At 42.9% G+C, this 26,873-nt stretch overlaps 1 protein-coding gene across 1 annotated transcript in view; it reads left to right on the top strand.

Moving 5' to 3' along the window:
• Positions 1–20,812: 20,812 nt before the first annotated feature.
• Positions 20,813–26,873, top strand: part of UBL3 (ubiquitin like 3) — a 55,580-nt gene continuing 49,519 nt past the window's right edge. Inside the window, exon 1 of the mRNA XM_038132607.1 lies at positions 20,813–21,719. Coding sequence (XP_037988535.1) covers positions 21,693–21,719 — 27 coding nt within the window. The 5' untranslated portion in view covers positions 20,813–21,692. The remainder of the gene's footprint in view (positions 21,720–26,873) is intronic.

The raw sequence follows: 26,873 nt of genomic DNA, 5'->3' as shown, positions 1-26,873 counted from the left end.
CACAAAAGGCTGAGCATCCCACTTTGCAGCCTCGCACCGGGACACCCACCCTGTGCCATGGCTGAGCACCTCATTTTTAAAAATTATCAAGTGACACCAAAGGCTATGCAGTACAAGCTGCGGGGACGCGAGGGGACCCGGCTTTCTGTCGCCAGCAGATGGCATCGCCACTCTCAACGCCCTGGCCAGGGAAACCAAGAAAAACGTCTGCTTTTTTTTCTTTTTCTTTTTCTTTTGTTTTTCTTTTTTTTTTTTTTTTTCTTTTTTATTGTTTGGATTTTTTTTTTAGGTGCGGATGAGCCCAGAGCTGCAAAGCACTTTATCAGTGAATTTAGAAAATACATCTATAAATACTGATTTTCTCTAAAGACCTGTCCTTGCAAAACCTATTGAAGGAATGCTGCCCTGTTTATTCCTGGGAAATAAATGGCTGGATGTGCAATATGACAAGCACCCTTACATCCTCCTGACCTGAGGAGCTGAGGGTACTCAGTGCCTTGGGTCTGACTCCAAGAGGATCCAGGAGCACACCTCTTAGCAGCATCTCTGAGTGCCAGTGAGGTGACAGAGAAGTGTGCAGGACGCTGATCCCAGCCTGCTTGCCTGCCAGCTCCTACATTTCACCCTGCAAAGCACTGCCCAGGGAAGACAGGCTGTGCCTCCAAAAGCTGAGTCAGTGAGTCAGCAAAATAAGGCTGACTAAGCACTTCCCTGTCTGATGCTGGACGTGAACCACAAAGCATGAATGACTTTGCATTTATTAGGCAGAATTACTGAAGTGGCTACAAGCTAGCAGCCTTAAAATAACCAATTGCTCCCTTTTAAAAGCAACATCCTTATGAAGCTCAGGTGATAAAGATTTTAATTCCTCCTTTCCCACAGCGAGGCAGATTTTTCTGGGAGGAGCATAAGCCAATATATCCTGTCATCTCCACTTACATGCTGCTCCTATCACGTCAAAGGGTCAAGCATGTTATGTTTTGCATGTACCATTAATGATTAACTGTTTTCTGTAGAGGAACTAGTTTTTCTCTTGGCTTTTAAAAAAAATAGACCTTGAAGATGAAATGGAAAACTATCCTTGCGTTGGTTCCAGTGGGTATTTATGATCATGGCATTGATAGTATGGAAGATTAGAAGCATTTGGAATCTCAAACTTTTTTTTTTTTCTGATCTGTTCCTGGTAGGTTGGAAAATGGTTAGAAAAGCATGCAAGAAAAAATAGGCTTGTGGCTGGGGCACATAATTTCCTGGTCTGGTTGCCAGCTCTATGACCTTGAATGGGTCACTAGGAGAGCAAAGCACTTCTGTTTTAGGGTTTTTTAAGTTGAAGTCTAGCTCCCAGAGAGAGAAAACCTAACTCAGGATCATCCCCTGAACTCTGGGGCCAGGTCCTACAAATACCACAGGTCCTCCCTACAAGTGATGGAGACTGAATCATCCCACATGTCTTGGGATGAGATGAAGTGCTTTTTGGGAGAACCTACTAAAAAGAACATTTTAAAAAAGAGGTTCTCAACTTGGGTGAGCTGTTTGATTTTGAGATGGCTGAAGGAGATTAGGGTGAGCCCTAGCCTTATTCTCCTCAGGACCTTGCCTTGCCACTGCACTGGCTTGTAGGCATGTACCTCAGCTGGCTGAGGTCAGAGAGCTCAAGACTCCCATCTTGGTGGCAAGGATTGGGCAGCATGTTCCCCAGTGGCCCCTGAGCTCACTGTGCTGGGGCTGAGGGGGCCCCTGCAGGAGACTGGCTGCTGCACACAGCTCTGCCATGGCCATGGAACCCCCCTCCCATGGACACCAGAAGGACCACAGAAACAAACACCTTCCAAGAGAAACATAGAATAGTTTGGGCTGGAAATGACCTTTAAAGGCCATATGGTCCAAACCCCCCTGCAATGAGCAGGGACATCTTCAACTAGATCAGGTTGCTCAGAACTCCATCCAACCTGACCTTGAATATTTCCAGGGATGGCACATCTACCACCTTTCCGGCAAGAGGTCCCCCCTCTCTAGAGCTCAGCTTTCACATTAAGTATCCCCTGATGATAAAGGAAAATAAAAATAGTTATGACCAAATTATTCTTTTAAAAACATCCTCTGGTCATTGGGGGAGAGATGGAAGCATGAACAGAGAGTCACAGATCAGTCAGTTGCTGTGCACAGAGACTGTATTGATGGACATGTTAAAAATATCTGCACGGCTGTAAGCCAGAAACCATTTTGTGTCTAAAATGGGATTTCATTTCCTTTTCCTTTCTTCTTTTTTTTTTTTTTTTCTGTTCCAATTTTTTTGAAGGACCCTATCCACAATCACTATGTCGAAGCTTCAAACTTTGTTGTGAGCCAGGGAGGGCTTTCTATCTGCTAAGGAGCTCACATAACATTTTAAATGGTATGAGACAGACAGACTTGCAGGTAGTATCCTGCTTCACTGCTGCAGAGCTCACTGCACTGCTGAGCAGAAAGCTCAGCACATGGCCTCTCCCTACAGCTCTGCAGGGAGTTGGTCTGTCCTGGGGAAGAACAGAGGTTTAACACATCATACCAGAAATAGGACAGGAGCTTCTGGGAATTGCCAGCTGTGACTCTCCCTTGAAAACAGGGTCTTAGATTGGGTTTTCCAACTAGTAAAGCACCATCATAGACATCCACTGCATCCTCTCCTAATTTCCAATGTGTCTTTGGAACTGGGGGCAAAATTGCACCAGGCCCATGGACTCCACAGAAGACTATAAGAATCCCACTCCCTGCTCTGCCAGCTATGCCCTTGCCAGTCCAGCCCAGGAGATGGCTTGCTTTTGCTGCTGCAGGAGGCTGCTGCTTACTCAGATTTGTGGAGCTGCATTTCTGCTGCTCAGAAATCATTCAGGAGGCTGATTTTGGTGACAGGTACACAGTAACATGCACGGATCTGCTTGGGAGTAAATGTGCTAAATAATTGATACATACTGGGTACAGCACTACAGCATAATCTATGCTGGATGCAACAAGAGTATCGTGAAAGAAGTAAAGGAATATAAGGACCTTTTTTTCTAGGAGCTACAAGTATTTCAAATAATCATCCAGGGAGTTAAAAATTCCCTTCAAAGCTGCCAGATTTATTCAGCATATAAATAGAATGTATTCCTCAAAATGGATATAACAATCAGAAAGCTTTTATCAAAGGTCCTCAATTAGTTTTTTGCAAAATTTCAAGACATTGTGTGCAGAAAGCAGGTAGGTTTTCTCTGGCATAATGGTGGTCCTTTGTGAGACATGACAACGGACTCCCTAATTAATCTTCGAAATGTCAGAGCCTGCTGGAAGTAATTGGGCCTGACAGTTCAAGGGCTAATTAACTTTAAACCTTGAATTTTCTCTTGCTTTTTCCACAATTCAAGGTCACTTATTTCCTTTCTTTTTATACAACTTTTATTGTTCTGTAGTGTGTTCTGTTCATATCTACTTTTCTGGACATGAAGATCAAGACTGAAGGTATTAGGTGAGGTGTGTTGCACTGTATGAATCCTCAAGGAGTTTCCCGACTTCACAAGAGAAAAAAGCTGATGTGAGCAGAGGGCTGGTCCCTGGGGAGCAGCTCACTGTGGAAGATGCTGGCTGCAGCCTCCTGAGACATCAGCAGTATCCAGCAGCAGGGAGCAGGCAGTGTTGCTGTGGCTGGGCGTCCTGCAGAGTGGAGCCAGTGTAATCCATCATCACTGCTGCCCCAGCCAGGCAGCAGGGAGCCGTTCTACAGGCCCCAGAGTGCTGCAGTTTCACTGCTCAGCTTTCTGTGAGCAGCATTGCGTGTGCTACAACCTGCTGTCTCGGCAGCCTCCACTGGCCTCCTGCATCAGGTCTCCTGGGGCTGGTGTCCCATTTGTTTTTCTTGCTCTGCAATCTCACTTGACCCTTGGCTGAAAAAAAGATAAAGGACTTTTGCAGCAGAGGCTCCAAATCCTATCTCCTGCTGCCCATACCTACATTGAATGACCTTGTGGCTATTACTAGAAATGCATGAAAAGCCTTCTCTCTGCTTGACAGGCTCAGTCTCTGGTCACTCATGGATACAGAGCACGTCTTCATGAGAGCACTGTGCGCATAGACTCCTGAGCTGACCCCTGCATCTCTTTGGTTTCCATATGGCAAATTAACAAGGACAAATGAGGCAAAGAGCTGTTTGGGAGGCAATCCCTACAGGTATACCTGAGATGGGACCTGCAGGTCCCTGGCAGTGGGAGCAGGTCCTGTGGCAGCTCCGGAACCCTGCTGGCACTGAACAGGTCCCCTCCAGGGCACAAGGATGGGCAGTAGCCTCCCTCCACTACCTCCTGCTACTGGCAATGAAAGTCACAACTGCCAAGCAATTGTGGTCTCTTTCTGCCTCAGATGTAGCTCTGCTGGTTACATTTGCCCTCAGTGCAAAAGACTGTAAAGAATGGGAAGGAAAGCTGATTATACAGAAAACTATTTTGGGGGAAAAGAGGGGGTTTTCATCTGTCCAGATCTGATCAAAACAAGGCTGCGATTCTGGGTGACTGAAGTCAAACCACAGCAGCAGCTACTTCCCATCCAACCATTAACTTCAGATACACATAGCTCATACCTGAGAAGAATCAGCTGTTCCAGAGATCAGGGGCTGGAAAAGCTGTATCTGATTTCCTCGCTCCTTTTTTTTTACCCTTATTTCCTCTCCACTAGGCTTTCTTACTGCTGCTGCACAACCCTCTCTCCCCAGACAATATCTAATCTGTCTGTCACAGGCTTATCAAGATGTCCCTTGAGTGTGGTACCTAGTGATGACTGACAACTGTCATTAAGCACTACTCCTCAAACGACAAGGCTCATTTTGTTAACAGGATTGCATAGATTCAGCCTGCAGTCTCAGAAGGGGAAAAAAAGCCATATGTTCACATAGGATTTATATAATGTCTCCTTTTGCAGTCCCTGTAATTTAGTAACCCAACAAAACAAAGAACATATGATGATACTAACCATATATTTCATATATTTTTTGTTGGTTTACTTTTAAGTGTTCCATCAAAGAAAAGAATGTTTGATCAGATTCAGGCTGTTTTCTTTCACTAAATGTTATCCGAGCCACTTCAAGTTGTCTGAGCCAATGAAGTAGAAGTGAAATGTCAATGGAGAATAGGTTTCTGAAAAGTTACTGTCTTACAGTAAAGGAGTCATGGTGGTAGTGGAAAGCAAATATAATAATCCAGAGAGCAAATGGCAGAATGAATCCTTTCCATACAGAAATTGCAATTTTTCCTCTACAGTTATGGCTTCTTTTTGTTCACACTCTTCTAGGAAGGCCATATGAAAGCACCATTAATTTCAGTTTTTCCTGGTCACCTTCCTATCCTGTGTTGAATGATACTGTGATGACAACACTTCAACACCACCAACTGAAATCAGTTCCGCTATGAATTAAACTACTTATTCAAGTAAGGGAAGTCAGGGTTTCATCAGACACAGGAATCCAATGTCAGAAGTAGTAAGTCTTTTGTTCAGGCTTGAAAGGATCCAAAAATGTAAGGAAATCACCTCCACCAGCTTCCCTTCCCCAGTGTGGCAAACAAGGCATATGGTGACATGTCAGGAGCTAGCGCCGCTGAAAGAGGGGAAATGACTTTCAGCAAAGAGCTTCTTGCCTCTGTTTGCACGGCTGAAGCTTACATTTATCCTTGCTTTGGTCTGAACACCCACCATGCCCTTGCCCCCAACTGTCCTGCCTGGCTCTGGCAGCCAGGACAGCCTGGAACCTCCATTGTGTGGGTAATGGAACAAACCCACATTGGATGCTCTCATGCAGCACCTCAGTACATTGATTGTTTTTTGCCTCATGGCCGTGTCCTTTGTTTCTCTGCACAAACTCTGCCTCATGCAGAGATAAAAGTCAAGAGAGGAGCATTTCTCTGCAAAGATTTTTGTACCGGAGTCGAATGATGCTATAATAAAAAAAAAAAAGTAATTTATTTTCCTGAATGAAGTCCAGCTCTGACAAGGCAAGGAGTCACTCCAAAACATACAGGTAGTTCCAGCAGCTGAGATATAGGAATTTTGTAGGCCTTTGGGATAATTTTCTTCCTGATTCTGTGTGAAATAGTGCTCACACTGAGCCAGCATTCACCTTTGGGCTTAGCCCTATTATTCTTCTGAAAGAAGTTGTTTCTCCCCTCCCTGTCACAGGTGTATTGGGAGGAATTAGGGGAAAGATGAGGATATCTGGGCTCATGACTGTACGTGTGAAGACTGGCACACTAGTAAGTCCTTCCAGATACTGATAAGCATGCTTTGAGCTGGCTGCAATAGAACTTCGTGTGCTCTGGAAATAACCAGGGAGGAGAGCAGCTCTATGATCATGTCTCCAGAAGCATTGTGTCTACAGGGATCTGTCTCTGGGTACTCCTACATTTTCTTTCTTTGCTCTTCATCAGTTGCATGAGATTTTGTTTCATCCATGAGCAGAAACAGATGATTTACATTTTGCATGCAGCAATGAGTGGACTGGTAATATTTACTCTGCCTGATGTTTCTTTCTCTGTTTTATAGAACATCCCTGAAGGAGTGTAGGAGCAGCAATGGACCTTCTGCTGCTGTCTCCAGAGAGAGGAATGGTTTTGCAGACACATTTTGGCTGAAGGAAACCCCAGCATCACCTGCAGTGCTGTGCACTCACTTTCTAGCAAGGGGCTCAGACAATAGTCTTTTCCTGATGCCAACACAGATTTGTCCTTTCCCTCTCTTCCTGCAGCCCAAGGACAAGTCTGAAGGTAACCAGAGAAGGCTTTCTCATCTCCATGCCGGAAGGCATTTGGGGACAGTGCTGGGAGCCAAAGCCAGCATGTGGCCTCTCCGAGTGTGAGATGTGAAGTTCAACATCAGGAAGAAAATCCTTGTGGGTTCCTGTGCCTGGGTCTTATTACAAAATTAAGTCATTACATTTTCTGCTTTCTGTGTGTTTTGATTTTAAAAGGCACAAGCACTTTCTGGTTTCAAAGTGAGAAGCAGTAAATACAATGCTACAAGAAGTGGCTTTTGAGTGTTACTGTCTTTATTTTCAAGCAGAGTATTTAAGCCTCTGTATAAGGATCCATTGCCAGATTTCACTCTACAGGATATAAAAGCTACCTGTGGCTCTGCACCATTGCCTCCTCTCTGACTTCACTGTGTATAGGTAAGACCATTATTTTCCCCGTGTACAAGGAAAAGCTTATTGGTACAGTGAGAATTTCCAGTGATTAATGCTGGAAAGGTAAGACATGGATCCCTTGATGAGGTATCACTGTGCTCTAGCAACAGTAATAACTCGCTTTGCTATTGTGCACAAAGGGGTTTGCTGTTCTAAGAGCAGTAAAGTGTTTTGTTGTTCAAATATTATGAAGGTTGTTTTATTCAGATGCACTGGTCAAAATCACTTGAGCACTCTGTTGTTCTCAGCCCCAGGCTCCTACTGCTCAATGTGCAGCTGGAGGGAGTATTTTTCTTTTTATTTTATTTTTTTTGCTTTATCTCAAAGCAGGAATGATCTGGCAGCAGGAACACCACAGTACCACATCTCAACTGAAGGGCAACCAGTCTTTAAAATTGATCTGGCATGACACAAAATGCTTGGATTTTTGGAAAAGGAACAGTAAACTCTGTTGGGGGACCCACAGCCACTCATTTTGTCTTAAGATTAAAAATTTAAGATTGGGATTCTTACCACTCAAATTTAGCTTTTCAGGAGTTAGGCATCTAATCTTAGCCAGCCGTGTTGGCAGCCTGTCTGGTCAGAGAAGAGATGGGTTGCCAAAACATGGTTCACCCCTCCAAAGACAGCTGCCAGAGTGGATGGGATGGCTTGCCCTCTGCTCCTGCTTTTTTTTGTAATTCATTTGAATCTTAAGGTAAACACCAACCTTTCACACGGCTTTGGGGTGAATCCACTCTGAAGTGTTCAAAGTTGCTGTAGAAGACTTTTCTCTGAGGTGAGGAACTGATATTTTCTCCATGTCATTATGTTGTTTGGGTGTGTTTTTTTGACCAGCATGCTTGAAACAAATGTGAAACCTGTGAAGAAACTAACAGATGGGGTTTTTTTTCTGGCTTGGTTTGTTTTCTTCTAACGTGTGTCAGTATTTTCCAAGGGAGGTGATTGATCTGAGACAAGCTTGTATGCCAGAAAAGGTTTGCACTGATTCTGCAGAACACAGAATTCTGGTTCCTCCTCAGGAAAGAGAGGGTGGTCACGGACCTGAGAGCAGGAGGGTCAAAGAATAGAATCTTGGCATGTCCTCTGCCATTTGCTGTCCTCTGCCATGGGGTTGACTTAAAAAAGTCTACCCAATACTTAATTTGGTAGATTAAGAAAAGAAGCGATCCCTACAAAACTGGAAACAAGCCTCCTTATGCCACTTGCCAACAAGTCTCTACAGGACCTAATTTAACATATTCATTTGCTCACAAAAGTGCTTGAAGAACAACAAACATGTCCTCTACAAGGACAAAGAAACACTCTATTCCCATACTTTGTCAATCAAATTAATCATAAAGGTAACTGTATCCTCCCTTGCTTTATTTGCACATGTATATTTGATTTTGTATGGGTGAGAGTACTCATAAAACTAACTAACTCTTAACCAAAATACCCCAAATGTCTATCACAGAAGACCCACCAAATATGCCAATTAATTCTACAATCACACAAAATGTCCTGAGGACCAAGCACCAGGTAATAGCACTCCCCAGGCAATAGATATGGGGGAAAGAAACAACTGGCTTTGCTCATGCACACACATATATACTTCTATAAATATATATTTTGATACATGTCTTTTTTTATGTTCACCTCTCTGATCAGTACTTTTCCTTGGCTGCAGAACAGCTGAAGATCTCCTGTTCCCAGTAGGAGGAGAAGTGGATGCCCAGACTCCCTCAAGAGGATTTAAATAATTCAATACCTGACAAGAGCATCCATCAAATATTGCTTTACCTTACACAAATTCCAATAGCGAGTGAAGTTCACAAATAGGAAGAGATTATTTCCATCAGACTTCTGACAAATCTGGTCACCTAATGTGTGAGAAAAGGGCAAGGGATGTTTCAGAGTCCCTGTTCTTCGCAGCTGCAAAGTCAGGACTCGGTCTGAAAATGTAAAAAAAAAAAACAAAAACCAGACCTGCACCCAGACCTGCCACACTGCAGATCTTACAATTATACACCATGCTGAAACATCTAAGATGGACTTAAACTGACTGCTTGAGCTTGATGTTTAGAACACACCACCCGAACAGTTCACTAATTTCCTGAACTTAGTTGCCAGAGCAGGTGCTTAAGCTTGATTTTCAAGGTCACACTGCACATCAGACAATGGCTGCCTTATGGCCACAGGGAGAGGTTGTCACCTCCCCACCCTTGGCCAGCAGAAGTCAGTTGCATACACAGAGCACACAGCACAGACTTCCCCAGGAGTAGATGTATTCCTATGGGATGTGCCCCTAGGTGTCTCAGCACAGGCCAATAAAGTACTGAAAGCTGTCCTTAGTTTCCACACATGAAGATCCTGGGATGTTGTTGGGATTAAGCATGTGCAAAAATATTTTGCCCAAAGAAGGAAAAGAAAGAATGCGAGAACAGAGGCCAGTAATGAAGAGACAGAGGCACACTCTGCTACCTGCTTAAAGAAAACAAAGTTTTCAGAACAAGATTAGACACATGCTGCCCAAACTGTTCAACTACTTGTTCATCATGCTGTAAAACATTGCATCAAATCCTATTAAACTAATTGGAAAGTATTTTTAAAATGGGAAAACTACTCTCACCTTTTAAATTTCTTTTTCTAATAACTTCCAAGTCTATAAAGATCTCACCTCTACTGTCACTTTAAGTGATTTTTTATATTTGCTAGCATGCAAAACCATTTTAAGAAGTCACTGTCTTTAGCTTAGAGGGTTGAATAAAAGGCTTACATGCCAAAGAAAACGGCACATTAATTTATTTGTCAACATTCCCTGATACAGCAAGCCTGAGATGCATCACTTGGATTCTTATTGTGGAGAAGGAATGGCATCACAGACAGTGAAATAATCTAACAATGTATGCCAGCAGCAAAAAAAAAAAAAAAAAAATTGCTTTTCAGAAGAACTCATAACCAAACTCTTTAAATTGTTTTCTTCAAACTGGTACAGGTGTCAGCCACCTTCTTGTTACTCTTGACACAAGCTGCTACAGGCTGTTATTTATGTAAGGGTTCAACTGCAGAAAAGAAAAAACAAATGTGGAAAAGAAAAAAATCTCAGCACTTCACACACACAAGTTCAAAATATTGCCAGTGGCTTAGAAAATACAGTTGACACAATGGTGGCTCATGGATTCTCATGTACTTTCAGAAGGCATACATTGCTGCTGTGGTTCACCAGGACAGGGAGGGACAGTCCAGCGCTGGTGAGACCACAGCAAACACATAGTGCTCAACTCCGCACTGATCTTTCCCCTCTGCACCTGTCTCAGTACCTGGGTGGTACATAAAGACTAAGCCAAAGCCAGATGTTAGAATGGACAGGGTTGTGTTGGAAAATGGCTGCATTTTAATGAGAAAGTACTGCCTTAGTCGCTGAGTTTATTAATTGTTTTGCTACATGTTCCTCTTTATTGCTCTCCTCCATCCTACAGCCTGCAAGCTACTCTTAGTTAATACTCTTGCACTTCCCTGCTCACACTGTTTTTCTCATGTCTTTTCTAGCCTGACTCATATTTTCAATATTCTAGACTCGAATGTGATTAAGAGTCACCAGATGGTATTACTGGAGATGGCTTTGCTGATCTTATTTAAACTGGCTTATTTGAGACCAGTTCCTTCCTGAAAAAATGTTTATGGCTAAGTGTGACACATTGCCAGTTTCAGTTGTGAAGATGTTGAAGAGTAAAATCTATTCTGTGCAAATGAGGTTGTTTTTTTCAGGACTGGTATATGGGTTCTGCCTCTTGGTTATGTCTCTGCAAGCAAACAGCCAGGAGCCTTGTAAATCCAAAATCAATCTGTGGAGAAGTTTGCCTATATTATTAAATTTGCTAGGATCCTAGAAAGAATTGTAAAGGTCTGATACTCTTGGGAGGAGGAAAAGTCAAAGCAGCGTGAGAGCTCTGCTGGATCACTGACAGCCTACAGGAATGTGCTGCTTTGAAAATCAGTTCTTTATCAAAAGGTTTGCAGGCATATATTGCCTGCAAAAGCTAAAATGGAAATTCATTTTTTGTTTCATCATGCTACACACAGTAATCAGGAGTGGAACAATTCAGTCTGATGAGAGTTTTCATTCCTTTTCTTTTAGGGAAAAGAAGAAAATCTGAATAGCTTTTTGTTTTTCAGTGCTTGCCTTGTTCCACCACTCTAATGTACAGCTTTCACCCGCTCTCTCAACTGCCACTTATACACTTTCTAAAGCACAGGAATATTAGTTTTTCATACAAAAGGGAAGAGGTGTTTCATAAATAAGGAAAAGCAGGAGTTCACTTTTACTGCAGTCATTTGTCACAGAAAGGGGAAGGTGAGTGAACAAGATCTTTGTTTAGGGGCATTTTAATACCCTTGAAATACTCTAATATTCTGTGTAACCAGTCTCTGCTTAAGAACTGCCTCTTGCTGCATCTGCAGAGAAATCTGCAGCAGTGATCTAGGAAGCATACACACATTACATGCCATATTAAAGCTATGAAGAAAAAGAGATCTAGGCATATTTTTTCTAAGCTTTCATGTCCTCTTCTTGTTCTTTTTCAACAAATCTGTAACAATCAGCTCCCTCACTGTGTCCTCGGTGTCCTACATAAGGATCTTTCTGGAAAAATGAAAGGTTCTCAGACCTGATGCAACTCTCACCTGGGTAATGAGACTCTGCCCATACAGTTTAATAGCAGCCAGGCTGCATCCCAAGGACTTGATGTCGCAGACTCCAGAGCACATGCTGTGATCACTAAGTAGCCTCATTTAGCAGAACAGGAGGCCCATAACCTTCTCAGCTCTCTCGGGAGAGCACTAAGGCGTTTCAAGTGATGCCATGATTGTAACGCTTCCAAAGTTACTCCATCATTCATCAGTTTGAAAACCGAGTTAATTAAGTGACAATAGAAAGGGTTGTGCTGCAAAGGAAACAAAAGAAGAACATTTTCTTGCCTTGAGGTAATTGTTATTTAAGCCTTGATCCTGCCAAAATTTCTGCACCTGCTTAAGTATGTAACCAGTTCTGCTTCTCTCAGGTAATTCCTTCAGCCTGTGCCCACTGACTCCAGCCATGGTGGTATACTACTTTCATGCTGAAGGTCCAGCATAAATGTCTGCAGCATTCCTGGAATTGGATCTCAGCACTGTGGAGCATGAACAATGCCAAGATCTCAGTGGGTTAGTGGGGAACAGCCCTGAGCATCAAATCATGGCTAACTTTCCAGCTGAGCAGAGTGAGGAGCAGAAAACACCATGCTGGTGGGGAGAAGTGAGAGACATTGCAGAGGATTCACAAAGGTTATCTTCAGCTGTATAAAAATTAAGCATCTAGACTTTTAAAGGCTTTCAAAATGGTCAATAGAAGGACGTCAAGAATCTTATCTAAGAGGTCAAAGCGACGGATGTACCTTGCCCCACTGATGACAGATAGAGGCTGAAAAAGTAGTTTACATATGATATTCAGTATTTTCAGAGCACTAGATTTAGATTAGTTGAGTCTCACTCTTAGAGTTATTCTAAAGGGAATATGAAAATGTGGCCCAAGTTTTTGTGCATGGACAAGAATTGACACTATTGCTCCTCATTTATCTGTTGTGCCTGCAGCTGGCACCCAAGGCACCAGCCCTCTGCCAATGACACACACAATATAAGCGAGCAGTGACACTGATGTCTGACAAAGCCTCCTTTTACTGAACTTTTCATTAAAATAATTTTAATAAATTAATAAAACTAAGATTAATTAAAAAATAAAGCTCTTTCAAAGCAATTACATGTACATAGAACAAACTCAAACAGGGTAAAACATATCCACTCAGTCTTTCAGATTCTGTTGCTCTTTTGCTGACAGTAAACCAATTAGAAGACTTCTAGTGCTGGCTATTTTGGGAGTAGTTGTCTCTGCAACACAAATACCTATTACTGTCCACAGAAGCCTTGGGACTGGAATGAGAAAGGGAGACTAGAATGAAATCAGGCTCTCTTGGGTTTCACGCTCATGATGAACAAATGTGAAAATAGAGAAACAAAAAATCAATCCCAACACTGGCAACATTCAGGACCCAAGTGACTGTGAGTTTGGAAGTAACATGGAATTCAGCTTCTGATTAATTTGCCCAGTCCCTAACATTGTATTGTAAGCCTGGAATCACTTAGATTATATCAATGGAATCCTAATCATATTAAATTATTGTAAGAACTTAATGCAGCCCAAAGCCTGTTAAAAAAAATAATTCTATCTTCTAGATTCCATTCCCCAGAGCTGCTACTTTTTTTTCTGTACATTTCCCTTTAAATCTGAAAGAAAGGGGACCATTCATCAAAACAAAAAGCAGTTATTCAGTGTTTCATATACTGACAACATTCATCCTCAGGAAGTCTTTGTCGATTGTGCCTCGCATGTATAGTAATAAAGTAAAAGAAACCCAAAACTGTGGTGTCTCCATATCCTATGGATGACATGAGACTCTTGTCCCATTATGTTTAAACAATGCACCACCACTCATGGAGAGTCCCCCCAAAAACAGTGACCAGTTACCAGAGGTCAACCAATCTCTTTAGCCAATTAAAAATAGCATTTCTAGACACTGCTTCATTCAAATATTGTTTCTGATCTAAAGACTAATGAATGATAGAAAATAAGGCAAGTAAAATATTATATTACACTGACATAACTTATGTAAACAACAATTAGCTCCTCAGTGCAGATTCTGGGTTGGGTTTTTCTTTCAGTTCAAGCAGTATACAATTAGATTTGCATGTAATCTATCTGAGTGCTTCAGCTAATTTAAAAAGTGTTCAGAGTATTAATATGTATGTGTGCATACAGATTGAGAGCTTTATAAACATATGTTTAAGTATATATACACATGCATATAAGTAACAGCCTGAAATTACAGGCATATAAAGGTCCTTAAATTAAAAAAAATGGAATAGTTCTAAAGTAGTACAGATAACAGACATGAAATTCAAAGAAGCAAAAATTATTTCTTACTTCAATTTAGTATTTTTAGTACTAATTTTATAAATAGTAAATCTGAGCTATAATGGGAGCTCACTAATATTTTGCTGCCCACTAGAGACCCTTACAGTAAAAAAAAAAAAAAAAAAAAAAAAAAAAAAAAAAAAAAGAACTTAGCTGCCTATTAATGTAAAAAAAATAACCTGCTGCAGTCAGCAGGACAGAGGGATGATAAAACACAGTTGGTACCCCAGGGTCCCTGCTGATTCTGGCTCAGCACAACTAATAGGCTACACTCAGCCTTGGGCTGCTGCGGCTCATGAAAGGCACAAACAATAGCTGGGATCCTGGTAGCACCAACAAAAAATCTGAGCTTTACCCTTCATGTTTAACAAACAGTTTTACATCAGTTTTACAAAGCCATTCTCCTTTTACATCCTTGATTGGTCTGAGACTGATATCTGGTGCTCTTCTACTGTTTCTTACTGTTCTTCTTACTGTTTTCTCTTTCTACCATTTTTTCTTATGGTTTAGTGTCACGCTAACCTTACATTTTTCTCCACTTTTTTTCTAGACAATTTCTTTTGCAGCATTGAATTTTGCAACAGTCATTCCCCAAAGCCAAAAATTCTTGTTCCTTTTTCTGCAGAGCTGTCATTTAATTTGATATGGCACTTTTCATGATCTTTGACCTCCCTCTTCTCTGGAAAATTTTAATAATTTTTGCCACCATAACTCTTTCAATCAGTTGAGTAGGACTTCTTAATTTCCACATATTTATTTCCTGATATTAAAGAGCATTTTACTGTTATGTTTTGTTAAATTCAAGTTTCAAGTTCAGAGCTGTAGTGTAACCTCAATGCTCCCCCTAGTTCCCCCTTGTTGTCAGGAAGCTGATCCAGGATGGAAGCTTTTCTGCTAAAATTTCTCCTTCCTGTTTCTTATATACTGTAAAATAAGGGACCTGTCCCAACTGTTTTCAGGGTTATTTTTCTGTATGAGCTGGACAGATGTATCCGTTTATTCCTTGGTATGCGGATAATTAAACCACCTCCAGAACTCTGGTGATTTGAATACTCTCTATAACAGGCTTGGGGACTTCTCGCTCTTATTCCACCTTTGTAACCTCTTATGTCAGTCCTCACCCCTGCCCTTAGGAGTTACCTGGCATAATTTGTGACATCAGTAAGTGTAACACCACTATGCCATATCTCAGCAACACCCACTAGAGTGGCAGAGCACGGGTCCTGCCTGGTTCAGCTGCATCACGAAGGTCAGGAATAACCTCGGGCACTCAGTGTCACTCAGTTCTTTCCTATCATCTTCTGTTTGTACACGAGTACTGCAGATGTGAAGGGGGAAAATAAATGCTTATGGCAATTTGGGGCATTCAGAGGAACAATGTGAGTTGGTTTAAACTGGTTCTGTGTTTTTATTTTCCAGCAAGTTCAATTTGATGAGTAACTTAAAAAATAGATAAATAAACCATGGTTCTGCCTGGCAGTGTGTATTCTAAATGCTACAAAATCTCAGAGGCCCTTCTGTTGCCTTCCTGCTGGCTCAGAGAAAGGTGAGGACCTGAGGAATGCTGTTCCCAGAAGCCTGCTGGCATTGACGGAGAGGCTGATAGGACCCACATGCTGGTTTGCTGGTTTGGCTTCACACAGGAGCAGCAAACAGGCAAAAATCAATGTTCTTCCAAGGGGAAAGGAGTCAGTTTAGTTAAAAAAAAAAAAAAAAAAAAAAGAAATCTGAACACAGAAAATGGGCATTTTTTGCAGCAGCCAGAATGAGAAACCAGCAGAGCATAGGGGCAGACAGCAGGTAGCAAGCATTCTGTGGGATCCAGCCCTCATTTTCAGCACAGCTTTTTGCCTGAACTCTTCGTTATAAGGTGCCTGAATTCAGTGTGTCTGAGTCATACCGAGTTGAATGCAAACTTGGCTCTGTAAGAGTTAAAAAAAAAAGCGCCACATGTTTCTACAAAGGTATTAAAAGTATCCTGTTGAGTAACCTGGTGTGCTCCTTGCTGCCCTGGATATCTTGCCGCTGTGGCTGCCAGAGAGGGAAAGAATCCTGATCTGTCCCACGGCCAAACCCTAAAGAATTAAACCTTTTGTCTTGGGAGCCTTTCACCTTCTCAGGGTGCTCTGAAAATCTGGAGGCAAATCAGAAATTGCCTTAAGAGAAATTTCCTGATGGTGTATTACCTCTCCCGAAGATGGTCCTGTTCACAGCCTGTCTCAAAGGAAAACACTGGAGGACAGTACTGGGCTGAAAGCTTCTAATGTTAGTCGTGGGATGTAGGCTCGATGTGGTCTCCAACCCCAGCAATAACACACCTGGGAGAGAGTGCTCTGCCCTTCTGAAAAATGGCAATCAGTCTCACAAGTTAACGGTGGGTTATGCTGCCATTAAGGCTACAAATGACATGAAGTTTTGTGCTCCAGGGCATAAACCAGCCTCTCTGGCAGCCTTGGCAGCAGTGGAAACTTAGCAAATAAGATGATTGTAACGTGATTGTCTACTGTGGGGGTCTGTGTGTCCTTCTCTGAAGCATTTGATACTGGCCACTGCTGGAGACAGGATATCACATTGGCTGCACTACTAATCTGATTTAGTATAACAGACCTTTTATTCCTATTAAGCACGTCTCAGTACAGAGTCAGCTTTCAACTAGTACTGATGGCCATGAAACACTTAATCTGCAGCTCAGTCTACTTGTAGACACCTGGCACAATTCTTCTCTAAGGGAATACAGAATGGCCAAATTCTACTTGTGTCATATTACGTTTTTCAAATAAGGAATGAAATATTAGTTGTATACTTTGTCAATTTCCCCCATAAATTGCCAAAGTAGTGATGATGAATGATTTTGTTCCTGGATGTACAAATACAAATGTCAGTTCTGCAAAGGAGACTTAATGGAAATAAGATTTGGGCATCTGAGTACAGGATTAAACCCCAAAAACAGAATAGCTTTTTAAGGTTCCTACGTTGCTAGCATTCCTCTTGAACAGCATTTTTCCTTTTTTTTCCTTGATCTTTGGATATAGAGAAGATTTGTTTCCAGATGTGTATGCCTGTAGCACTTGCTTGGGATTTATCTGCAAGCTGATCACAGACTAAGCCTGTGGTTATGCTTTTGCAGGGTCCCTTGTTCCAGACAAGTACTGCTGACCACAACTCTCATTTCCTCTCTCTGCAAATGTGAAATGAATACTATCATAACAGCATTTCTTAATACATGCCAAAGAGAAAAGATCGTTTTTCTGTTTTATATTTGACCACCCTGCATTTCAAGTATATGACCTCACCTCTATAAAACTGGTAGGTTTTACCCCTGTCATCATATGTAGTGCAACTTCTACCAGGATCATTGTACAGAACTCTTCTTATTTATTTGCCTGTCACACAATCACCCTGAAAGGATCTCCAGCATGTACCAGTTGTACTAGACCCTCCATTCATTTGTGTTTGGTCATCACAGATAAGAGCCAGGGGAAAAAACAATCATTCGAATGTAACATAAATATCAGCTGTTGGGCAAACCCAGACTCATGAAGCTTTCAGGAGAGGACACAATATTTACTTATATTGTGCTGTGGCTAATACTAGAGCCTTCTGGCCAGCAGTCATAACTGCAGATTCAAATAGATGGTAATCAAAATAATCATCAAAAAGGTAATTGACATCTCTTGATCAGTAGAGCTGTGTATCAAAGAGAGGAGCTGATCCTCATTTATGCAACACCTGGCAGAAAAGTTGACCAAGTCGACTGTATACACAAAGCAGAAGAGACTCAAAGCAGTCAGGACTCTTGACTCCTCCTGTACCCCACTGCTTCACCAACACATGATCCTTCCTCTTATTGGGCTGCTAAAATAGAGGCAAAAAAGGAAAACCCATAGAATCACGCTGGTTTCTTTCCTGTGGTTATGTTCTTTGGATGTGTTTATCATTACGCACCACAGAAGAGTTCCTCCATCTGAACATTAGGAAGACCCAACTCCAGTGCAGCGGATGTGCCCTGCTGCTGCCTGCTTGCCTTGCTGACCCTGCATCAAGTTTGCCTGTGCTTGCTGCTGTCCTTACTTGCCTGACTTGCTTGGGCACATGGACTTCTTGATGTTCAGTGGAAGGGTATTTCCACATAATCTTTGGCAAACCACCCTTTGAGCTGCAAAGGATTACACAGCCCCACTGTCTGCATTGCCTGCTTGTAGCAGGGGAGGTGGGAAAGGCCACACACCTCAGCAGTCACAGAGTGGCCGAGGACATAATTGCTCTGCCACCAATTTCAGTTTACATCAGGAGACAGCTGTGATGTGCAGTGCCTGTAAAGCAGTTGTGGTGCCTGTTCTCTTGCCCCTACTCTAAGAGTGCTAGTGGGAAAGGTATGGGCAGGGCACTTCCTAAACTTCCTGGATCACCTCAAGGCACCTGTACAGGGCTGCTGTCTGAGAGGAGTGAAGGGCTGGTCTGCAGGATGGCCTTGGAGCAGATCTTACAATCCTGATTGAATTTAAGCTGTTGTATGTAAATTTCTTGAGGGTTTTTTTTGTTTGTTTGATTGTTTTTCAGGGAAAAGCCCACATTAGTAAGGTTTAAGGATAAACTCTACTAAGCAAGATCTTTTATAATTCCTTAGTCTGTCACTGATTCAATCAGAAAGTCACAGACACGCAAGAATGCATAGTGTTTGAAATAGAGAGCCATCTTTCAAGTCTCATGTCTTTGACTCTCCTCTTGTACTTTCTCTGTCCCTCAAGGATACCCAGTTGGAGAGAGAGTAAGTGGTGCTTCAACAGCTTGCTAGTCCCACAAACACAAGACCTTTTATCCTGTTGGTGTCTACAAGGCCTGACTGAGATTGGAGCTATCACTGACTCCCAAAAATGTACTGCCTAAGCAAATTCGGCTGACAAGAGAGGGAGTGACATGCCTGAAGTCACACAATGTGGCAGTACAGAATGTTCACAGAGATCACACACGTAGGGCCACTTCTGTTGGCCCCTAACTCTTTTCCCAGGCATCAAACAGGGCTGCTTGCTATCAGATCTATCTTCTGAAGTCAGAAGTTTTGAACTATTTTGGGGCAGAGTACAAAGTAAAGAATTATAACCCCTGCAAGGGACAGTGTCTTGCCAGGGGTTGCCTTTGCATTATGAAGTCCTACAGAGGAAAGGCAGACTTGAGCTTTTAGAATTAAAGGGAACAACTCTGTCTTAATTTCCTGTGGTTTTACATGAGATTTGTCCACAAAGGAACCATCTGTCACCATCTGCTTCATTTTCTTGATTTATTTTTTTTTTCTTGGACAGTTTCACAGTCTTGGTATGTGAATATGCCTATCCACACCCCTCTCAAAAGGCCAACTCATTTCTTCACTCATTTCTTCAGTAGACATGCGCCTTGTGTGGATTTTTTTTTGTGTGTGTATTTGAGCTGCAGTGCACTTTTCATCAGGCACTGCCTTTCTTTGTTGAATGCTGGTCTCCAGGAGCTGCCTGGACTAAGGGATGAAACAGCAGTTGCACACACGGTTTCTGGTAACTTGGGTCCATAACAAAATGCAGAGCTCTTCAGGAAGCAAGGTGGCTTTTGAAGGGGAATTTGAGACGATGAGGGAGTTCCCTTTCTCTGGATGCTTCCAAGGCGACACTCATTGTTTGCACTGCAAATCTTACATGAGGGTTTTTTCATTATTAAAACTACAGAGTTTGGGAAAAAAAAAAAAGAAACTAAAAATTAGAATAATTTAAATTAAAAAAAAACACTCGAGGAAAACCAAAACAATAATGTGAGAATGAGAAATAAAAAAAATGTGATTTACAGGCCCAGACATGAAGATCTGGGGTGCAAAACAATTAAAACAATAACATGAAAATGTAGCACATCTACAGGCAATCTGTAGAGGGACTCTTGTCAGGAACTGTAATGATATGACAATGGGTAATATGACAAGGAGTAATGGGTACAAACATAATGAGGGAAAATACAGATATTAGGAAGAAATTCTTTACTCAGAGGCCAGTGAAGCACTGGAAAACGTTGCTCAGGCAGGTTGTCGAAGCCCCAATCCTGGTAGCGTTCAAGGCCAGGCTGGATAAGGCCTTGAGCAACCTGGTCTAGTGGCAGGGTGGGTTAGGACTAGATGATCTTTAAGCTCCATTCCAAACCCTTATAATTCTATGCTAATTACTTTTTTGTTGTTGTTTTTGTTTGGTTGGAAGCCGTCCAAGAGGACAGCGCGGGGCCACCCGCCGGGAACGGCGCCCGCTACGGGAGGCAGGGGCTGCGAGAGGAGCGCCAGAACGCCCGTGAGGGAGCTGCAGCGCCCGCGGGGAGAAAGCGCCGATTCACGTTGAGCTCGAGGCGGCTCTGCCCGGGGGGCAGCGGTGCCGCCGGCGCCAAGGAGCCCCCTCGGAGCCGCCCCCTCGGAGCCCCGGCGGGGCCGAGGGGCTGCCGCGACGGGGCGGGCCGGGCCAGGCCGGCGGAGGGCGGGTGGCCCCGCCCCGGCGGCGGAGGGCCCCGGCCGCCTACAAGCCCCATGGTGCCGCGCGGGGCCGCGGCGTGTGACGCGGTGGGAGCGGGGGTGGCGGAGGCGGCGGCGGAGGGTCCGTGTCTCCCCTGCCGCGTCCCCTCGCTCGGCTCGGCGGGCGCCATGTTGGCTTGAGCCGAAGATGACAGGGGGCGGCTGCGGGCGAGGATCGCGCTGAAGGAGCGGCACCTCCGGCTCGCAGCGCGGCTCTCGGGGGCCGCCGGCGGACGAGGCGGGGGAGGGAGGGAGGGCGGGCTGAGGAGGCGGCGGCGGCGATGCGAACGGAGAGCTGAGGCTGCGGGAGGCGGCCGCCGTCGAACGCCCCCCGGCCCCCTCCGAGCGCCGCGGGGGAGGGCTCTCCCCTCCGAGCGCCCTGCCTCCCTTCCCTCCCTGGCCCGCGTCCCCGCCGGGCGCTGTTGGATGCCGCACACCGCCTAGGGGGGGCCGCAGCCCGGCGTGCTCCCCAGCGGCCCCGGGCCCACCCCGGCCCTCCTGCCTCCCTGCCCCGCCGCCCAGGGCAGGAGCCAGGTCCTGCCTGCGCGCCCGGGTCGCCTGCGCCGACTGAGGAGGTGACTTGGACGCACTATTATCCCGTGTGAATCATCCCGTCGTCATTTGTCGAGGCTGGGAGAGAAGGCAGAGGGCGAGAAGGGGGGAAAAAGCCCGCACGCAGCTCATGTGGCGGTGTAGTCCTGCTGCCTGGTCTACCTGGCACCGCTGGTGCTGCCGCTGACAGGGATCTGCTGCCATCTCTGGTCTCCCGCTGGCTCCTCCGGTCCAGCCCGGCACCGCTGCCCCTGGATATTCCTGCTCCTCAGCCGGCCGCCTTCCCCACTGCTCATCGGGCACCTCTTTCGCGTAGGGGACGTGGAAGCTGCTGCCTCCGATACTGACACCGGTTTTGCGTCTTGAAGATCTCCGGCGGGCTGCTCTTGGTGCTGCTGCTTTTTTTTTGCCTTTTTTTTTTTTTAAGTTGATTTAAAGCCATTTAGGGTAACATCAAAATGTCCAGCAGCGTTCCAGCTGATATGGTGAGTGTTGTACTGCTTATTTAATAGTTACATTATAGAATAACGTTTATTTCAGCCTGGTTTTGACAGAGAACATGGAAATAAGAGGGGCGTGGGAAGAAAAAAAAAAAGGTCTTGGTTACATATTTAAGGAACATAAAGTTTCCAGTTAATTACCTTCCCTCTCCCGCTCCAGATGCTGGTTCTGCTTCGCTTTTTGGTGATGGAGTGGGAGATCAGCAGCGTCGCCTCCCGTGTAGCGAGGGAAGGGGGATGCCAGACTCCCTTACCTATGGCAGTCAGTACCTGAGTGATCCCGCTTGGGTCGTGTAGCACTGCTCTTCAGCTCCGTCGAGCATTTTTTGAGGGGAGATAAATACGAAGCAGAGCATTCGGGATTAATTGCTCGACTCATTTCTTTCTTTCTTTCTTTCTTTTTTTTTTCCTTTCTTTCTTTCTAAACCTCTTAAACTTGGCTTGTGTCTTGACAACGCTTTGTCTTCCGATGTTGGTGAGAAGTTAATCTCTTCACTTGCTGCCGGCTCAAGAGCGAGAGAGAAATTTTCACGCGCTTTATTTTCATGGCGAGGTCCTTTGTGCACTAGCTGCAATCTGGACATTTTTCAAGGGCACTCCTAGTACTTCTTATGGCGGACTGTACTTCAGCTTGTATTGGATACTCGGCTCGGTACATTTAAATCAAGAAGGTATAGCAGATCATGAAGAGGTAGGGTGAATCAGGTCTGCTAGGTAATCTTCCGTTCAGCACGACTTTCTCCATTTGTATGTATTTCCATAAATCAGGATATATTTTCATAAGTCACTTAATTGGAAAAAACCACCCACCAACTTGTAGCTGCAGTTTGGTATGTTAATTCTTTATTCTTACAGCAGAATATTTTCACATATCTCCACATGGCTGTTCACATTTAAAGGTACTGGTTTTTCCTCACCAGAAGCAGAGGACTTGTCTGTCCTTTTTTTGTTTTTTTTTTTCCCAAATTCAGGATGAAGTTCTGTTTTGTTGGGTGCAACAATCTGCCCCAGCAGTGAGAACAGCAAAACCGAGTAGCCCTTGTTTAAGTCATTGATGTACAGTTAATTGGGATATGTATGGCAACTGGGCTGTTGAAATAATGGTGTCTGTTTAGTTGCTTGCTTTCTGTATTTCCTTTGCAGCTTTTGTACAGCAGTCACAATGAATGAATTTTGACCAAAAAAAATAAGGGAAACAGTAAGGTACAGAGGATGATCAAACAGCAAGTTATAAGCTTACAGGTTTTTTCTTTTCTTCCCCCTGCCTTTCTCAAATACTATAAATAAATTTTGCCTCCCCTGGATGAAAAGAGTGATGAAAGGATTTAAACTCAGAGGCAGTAAGCTCCCCAGCTATCAGTTTTCACGTATTTCTCTTTAGTCTCTCTCTCTCTCTGACTGTTAGAGCCTTTTGAACCCCCTTCTCTCCTGCACGTGGCTGTCTAGCGTTATATCACAGAAATCCTCGCCTGGGCCGTGGAGGATTAGGTGCAAATCTTTCAGTGCTGCTTTTTAAGTTGCCTGGAGGAGTCCCTTGACTGTGACATGAAACACACTCCTCCTCCCTGTCACCCGGGCTGAGCTGCCACCTCCATGCTCCTCCTAGGGCCTGCCTGCCTGGGAGTCCCGCTGCTGCCACTAGGCTTGTAACGCTTGACATTTTCTGCGAAGTACACAGATTTTAAGATAGGCAAAATACAATTTTTTCTATGAAAAGTATTTCCTTCTGTTGTTGCAGGGTAATGAGAATACCACTGCTGGGGGTAGCTGGGCCTAGTGCTACTCTGTTTATTCACATCAGGAAGAAGCTTGTTATACACAGTGATGTTTAAATACTGAGTCATTACAAAAACATTTGAATGAAGATGTTACCAATGTTGGTAGAATTTAACTAAATAAATAGATATTTTCTGGCCTGTCATGGGATCATTCTTCTCTTAGTGTCTGCATTATTAGATTGCAGTTTGTCTCTGAAAGTTTGAAGTGTGCTGTAGGAATTCCAGTTATTAATTACCACTAATAAATATTACTTTATGAAAAGATTGCTTGAAAACTCATTTTTGGTCTCCTTTTGTCACCATCCTCCATATTTGAAAGGAGTTTGCTCAGGAAGGAAAATGGGATTGCCATTCCTTAGCTATTTGAAGAGGAGCCCTTACCAGGCTGTCACCGTGTTTATGTATGTTTTTATTTAGTGTAGGATTTTGCAGTTTGCATTTCTCTTACCCACCCACTGTGTAATTTGCATTTGCAAAAAATTGATTTCCCATTTCTGTAGGAGCTGGCAGCAGTGTGATGGAGTGTCATTTTATGAAGACTCCATTATACTTAGTAAATCTGCTAAATTACATAAGCATTATAATAATAATATTTGAAACTGTTTATGTCAGATTCATGAACTAACTTGCTCATAATAATAATAATAACAACAATATTATAATTGCTGCTTCTTAAAAATGTGTTAATTTGTCTTCCTGTCCCACCTTTGAGAATGATCTGCTATACATAAATTAATAGTAAATTATCTGATTTCCAGTCAGCTTTGGATTTCTGAGTAGACATAATTTGACCCAGTCTCCTGTTCTCTGACATTAAGTTGACTTGTTTCCAGAACTACTGCAGTTTTTACCAGCTAACCATTTCAACATCACTTCCTAAATAATTAACACAGTACTTTATCATTTGCATTCCACTAATAAATTGGATAGTGACACACCACATTCCCGGTGTTGTGAGTTTGTGGTCCTTAGCAATGTTTCCTTTTTGCTTAGCATTATTCCTTAAGCAACGGCTCAAAACTCCACTCCTGGAGTGAAACCGGCTAATACTGACCTCTCTGCCAGAGTAGTTTCATTAACTTTATTAGGACTGGATGTGTCTGGGGCAGTTCTTGAAGACTAAACTGCATTTCTAGAGCCTAATTTTGCTCAATTTTTCACATATGCGCTGATGACTGTGGTGACAGCAGGGCATCTCTGATTATGTTCAGTAATTTAATCAGGTAATTTATCAGTTTTACCATTTGGTAGCAGTTAGAGTTTGACTGTGAATAACAGCAGGGCTGTTTGCAAGTTGTGTTTCTTTTGTAATGATAAATAGACATGCAGTGGTTTATGGACTTTTGAAATTAATCACACTGGCTTTTTGAGTGGACGACATGAAAATGATTTGATATTTATTTAAACAGTCTAGCTGAAAATTTTAAAGCAAGCTATGAAAAACATGCTCAGTCAAGAAGTTCTTACTCAATTGAATAATCCCCTTTATTTTAGTGGAGTTATCAGAATCTGGGAAGCTTCCTCTCTGTATTCTGTGTGCCTGTGATACTTCTTCTGATAGTTAGAATTCTTCAGGGATTTTGGGAGTCCACAGAAAGCTGCCTGCATGACTAAAAAGTTTTAACAGTGTCCACATTTTCCTGTAGTCCGTGTGTTTTATGTTGGTATGAAAAGGCTCTGCCAGCACTTTCTTTCTGGGCAGTTCTTTGCATGCCCTCTAGGAGATCCAGTTCTTTTTCTGTCTGAGCAGTAACAGAGGGTGATGCTTTTTGATGGCGGGGTTTTTATTGATGGTTTGTTTTCTTGCTGGTTTGTTAGGTTTTTCTGCATTTGGTAAACAGCAAGATGTTGGAATCTACCAAACAGTTAAAGGTTTTAATTTTAATGTGCACAGCTCTGCAATCCATATGCTATACTTAAGGGAGGTAGGTGGTATGGGAGAGATTATTTTTAAGAAAACTGAATGTTTGGTGCGAGACATTTGCAGACATAGAAGAGCATGGAGTCTAAAAGGGTTATATGTGGTCAATGTTAAAAGGGGGCAGTAGGTGGAAGAAGAATAACAAATAGAAACCATGCTCAGTTCACTCCCTGTTAAAGTGAACATATTTAGTGGAAATCTGTATGTGCATCTTTTTCTTTAGGAAATGTAATGTAGAATTTTGATGAATAGTTGAACGTATGTAAGGACTTAATTTCTAATACATATTAAGGAGGGTGACAGTGGAAAAGGATGGACAGAAACTGATGCTACATCAGTAAGGGAGTTTTGACATCCAAGAGTAAGGTTCGGGTATGAGAGACTTAAAGGTGGTTGGTTGTGTGGCAGCTGAGTTCAGTTGTCCATCGTTCAGTTTGAAAAATTACTTCATTTAAGAATAATAGGTGCAGTAGCATTATAATACACTTGGAACATAGAAAATAATTTGTTCACTATAGCACTTTAAGGTATCAGAACAAAATGTGAGAAGTCCTGCATCTCTGTTCTTCTGTTTCGACTGCTTTTCACTTGCCTTCAGTGGATCCTTTTTGTGGTTTTGAAAATTATTGTATTCCTAGTAGCCTTTGTGCATAACAGGCTTAAGTCAGTCCCTTATGTTTTTGTAGCAATAGAAGTATGATTATTTCTCTGTATTTTTGTATCCCCCACATGTTGAAAGTTCTAATTAATTACATTCTGTAATAAAAATAGCTAATTGAGTTTTTCTGTATGGGTATTTTTCCTTCCCTTTTTTGATTTTTTTTCCCACAATTGTTTGCTGATTATAACAGAATTTAGTAGCCTATCTTTTGCCATTCTCAATGTTTGTTTTGGGTTTGTTTTTCTCCTCTTGGAGAAGGAATTGGAGGTGGGATCTGTGTTAGAAAGAAGAGCTTGGAGAAGCTTTTTTCTGACTCCTTTTGTATTGAGCCAATATATAAGGCAGTTGAGCCTTTGTAGCATGTTGCAGTGCTTCTTGTAATGAAATGAAGACTCTTTCTCTGTTATTTGAAGCAGTGGCCAGGGATAAACTTACTAAAGCTCATCCTCGGTGTGTATATATTTGGGTATACTCCAAAATTATTTGTATTTATCATTTCTCTGGCCCATTTTTTTTTGTTGTTGTTGTTTTTGGGTTTTTTTGTTGTTGTTTTGTTTTGTTTCACAGATTAAAAATGTATCTAACAACTAAAAAGAAACATCTTAGCAGCCACTGACATTTTTAGATATGACACTGTAGGAGAAACTTTGTAACATACTGATACATCTAACATATTCTGAAACAATGTTTGCGTGGCCATCATCTCATTTTCTTTGGGGATGAGCAGCTGTAACCTGTGATTGGATCGATCCTTATTCTGGCCTGTGGTGCAGCTCTAT

Source organism: Motacilla alba, chromosome 1 (assembly GCF_015832195.1).
Source record: "Motacilla alba alba isolate MOTALB_02 chromosome 1, Motacilla_alba_V1.0_pri, whole genome shotgun sequence".
NCBI classification, from domain to species: Eukaryota; Metazoa; Chordata; class Aves; order Passeriformes; family Motacillidae; genus Motacilla; species Motacilla alba.
Note: the sequence above shows the minus strand (reverse complement) of the source record. Positions and strands in the feature narration are given on the sequence as shown.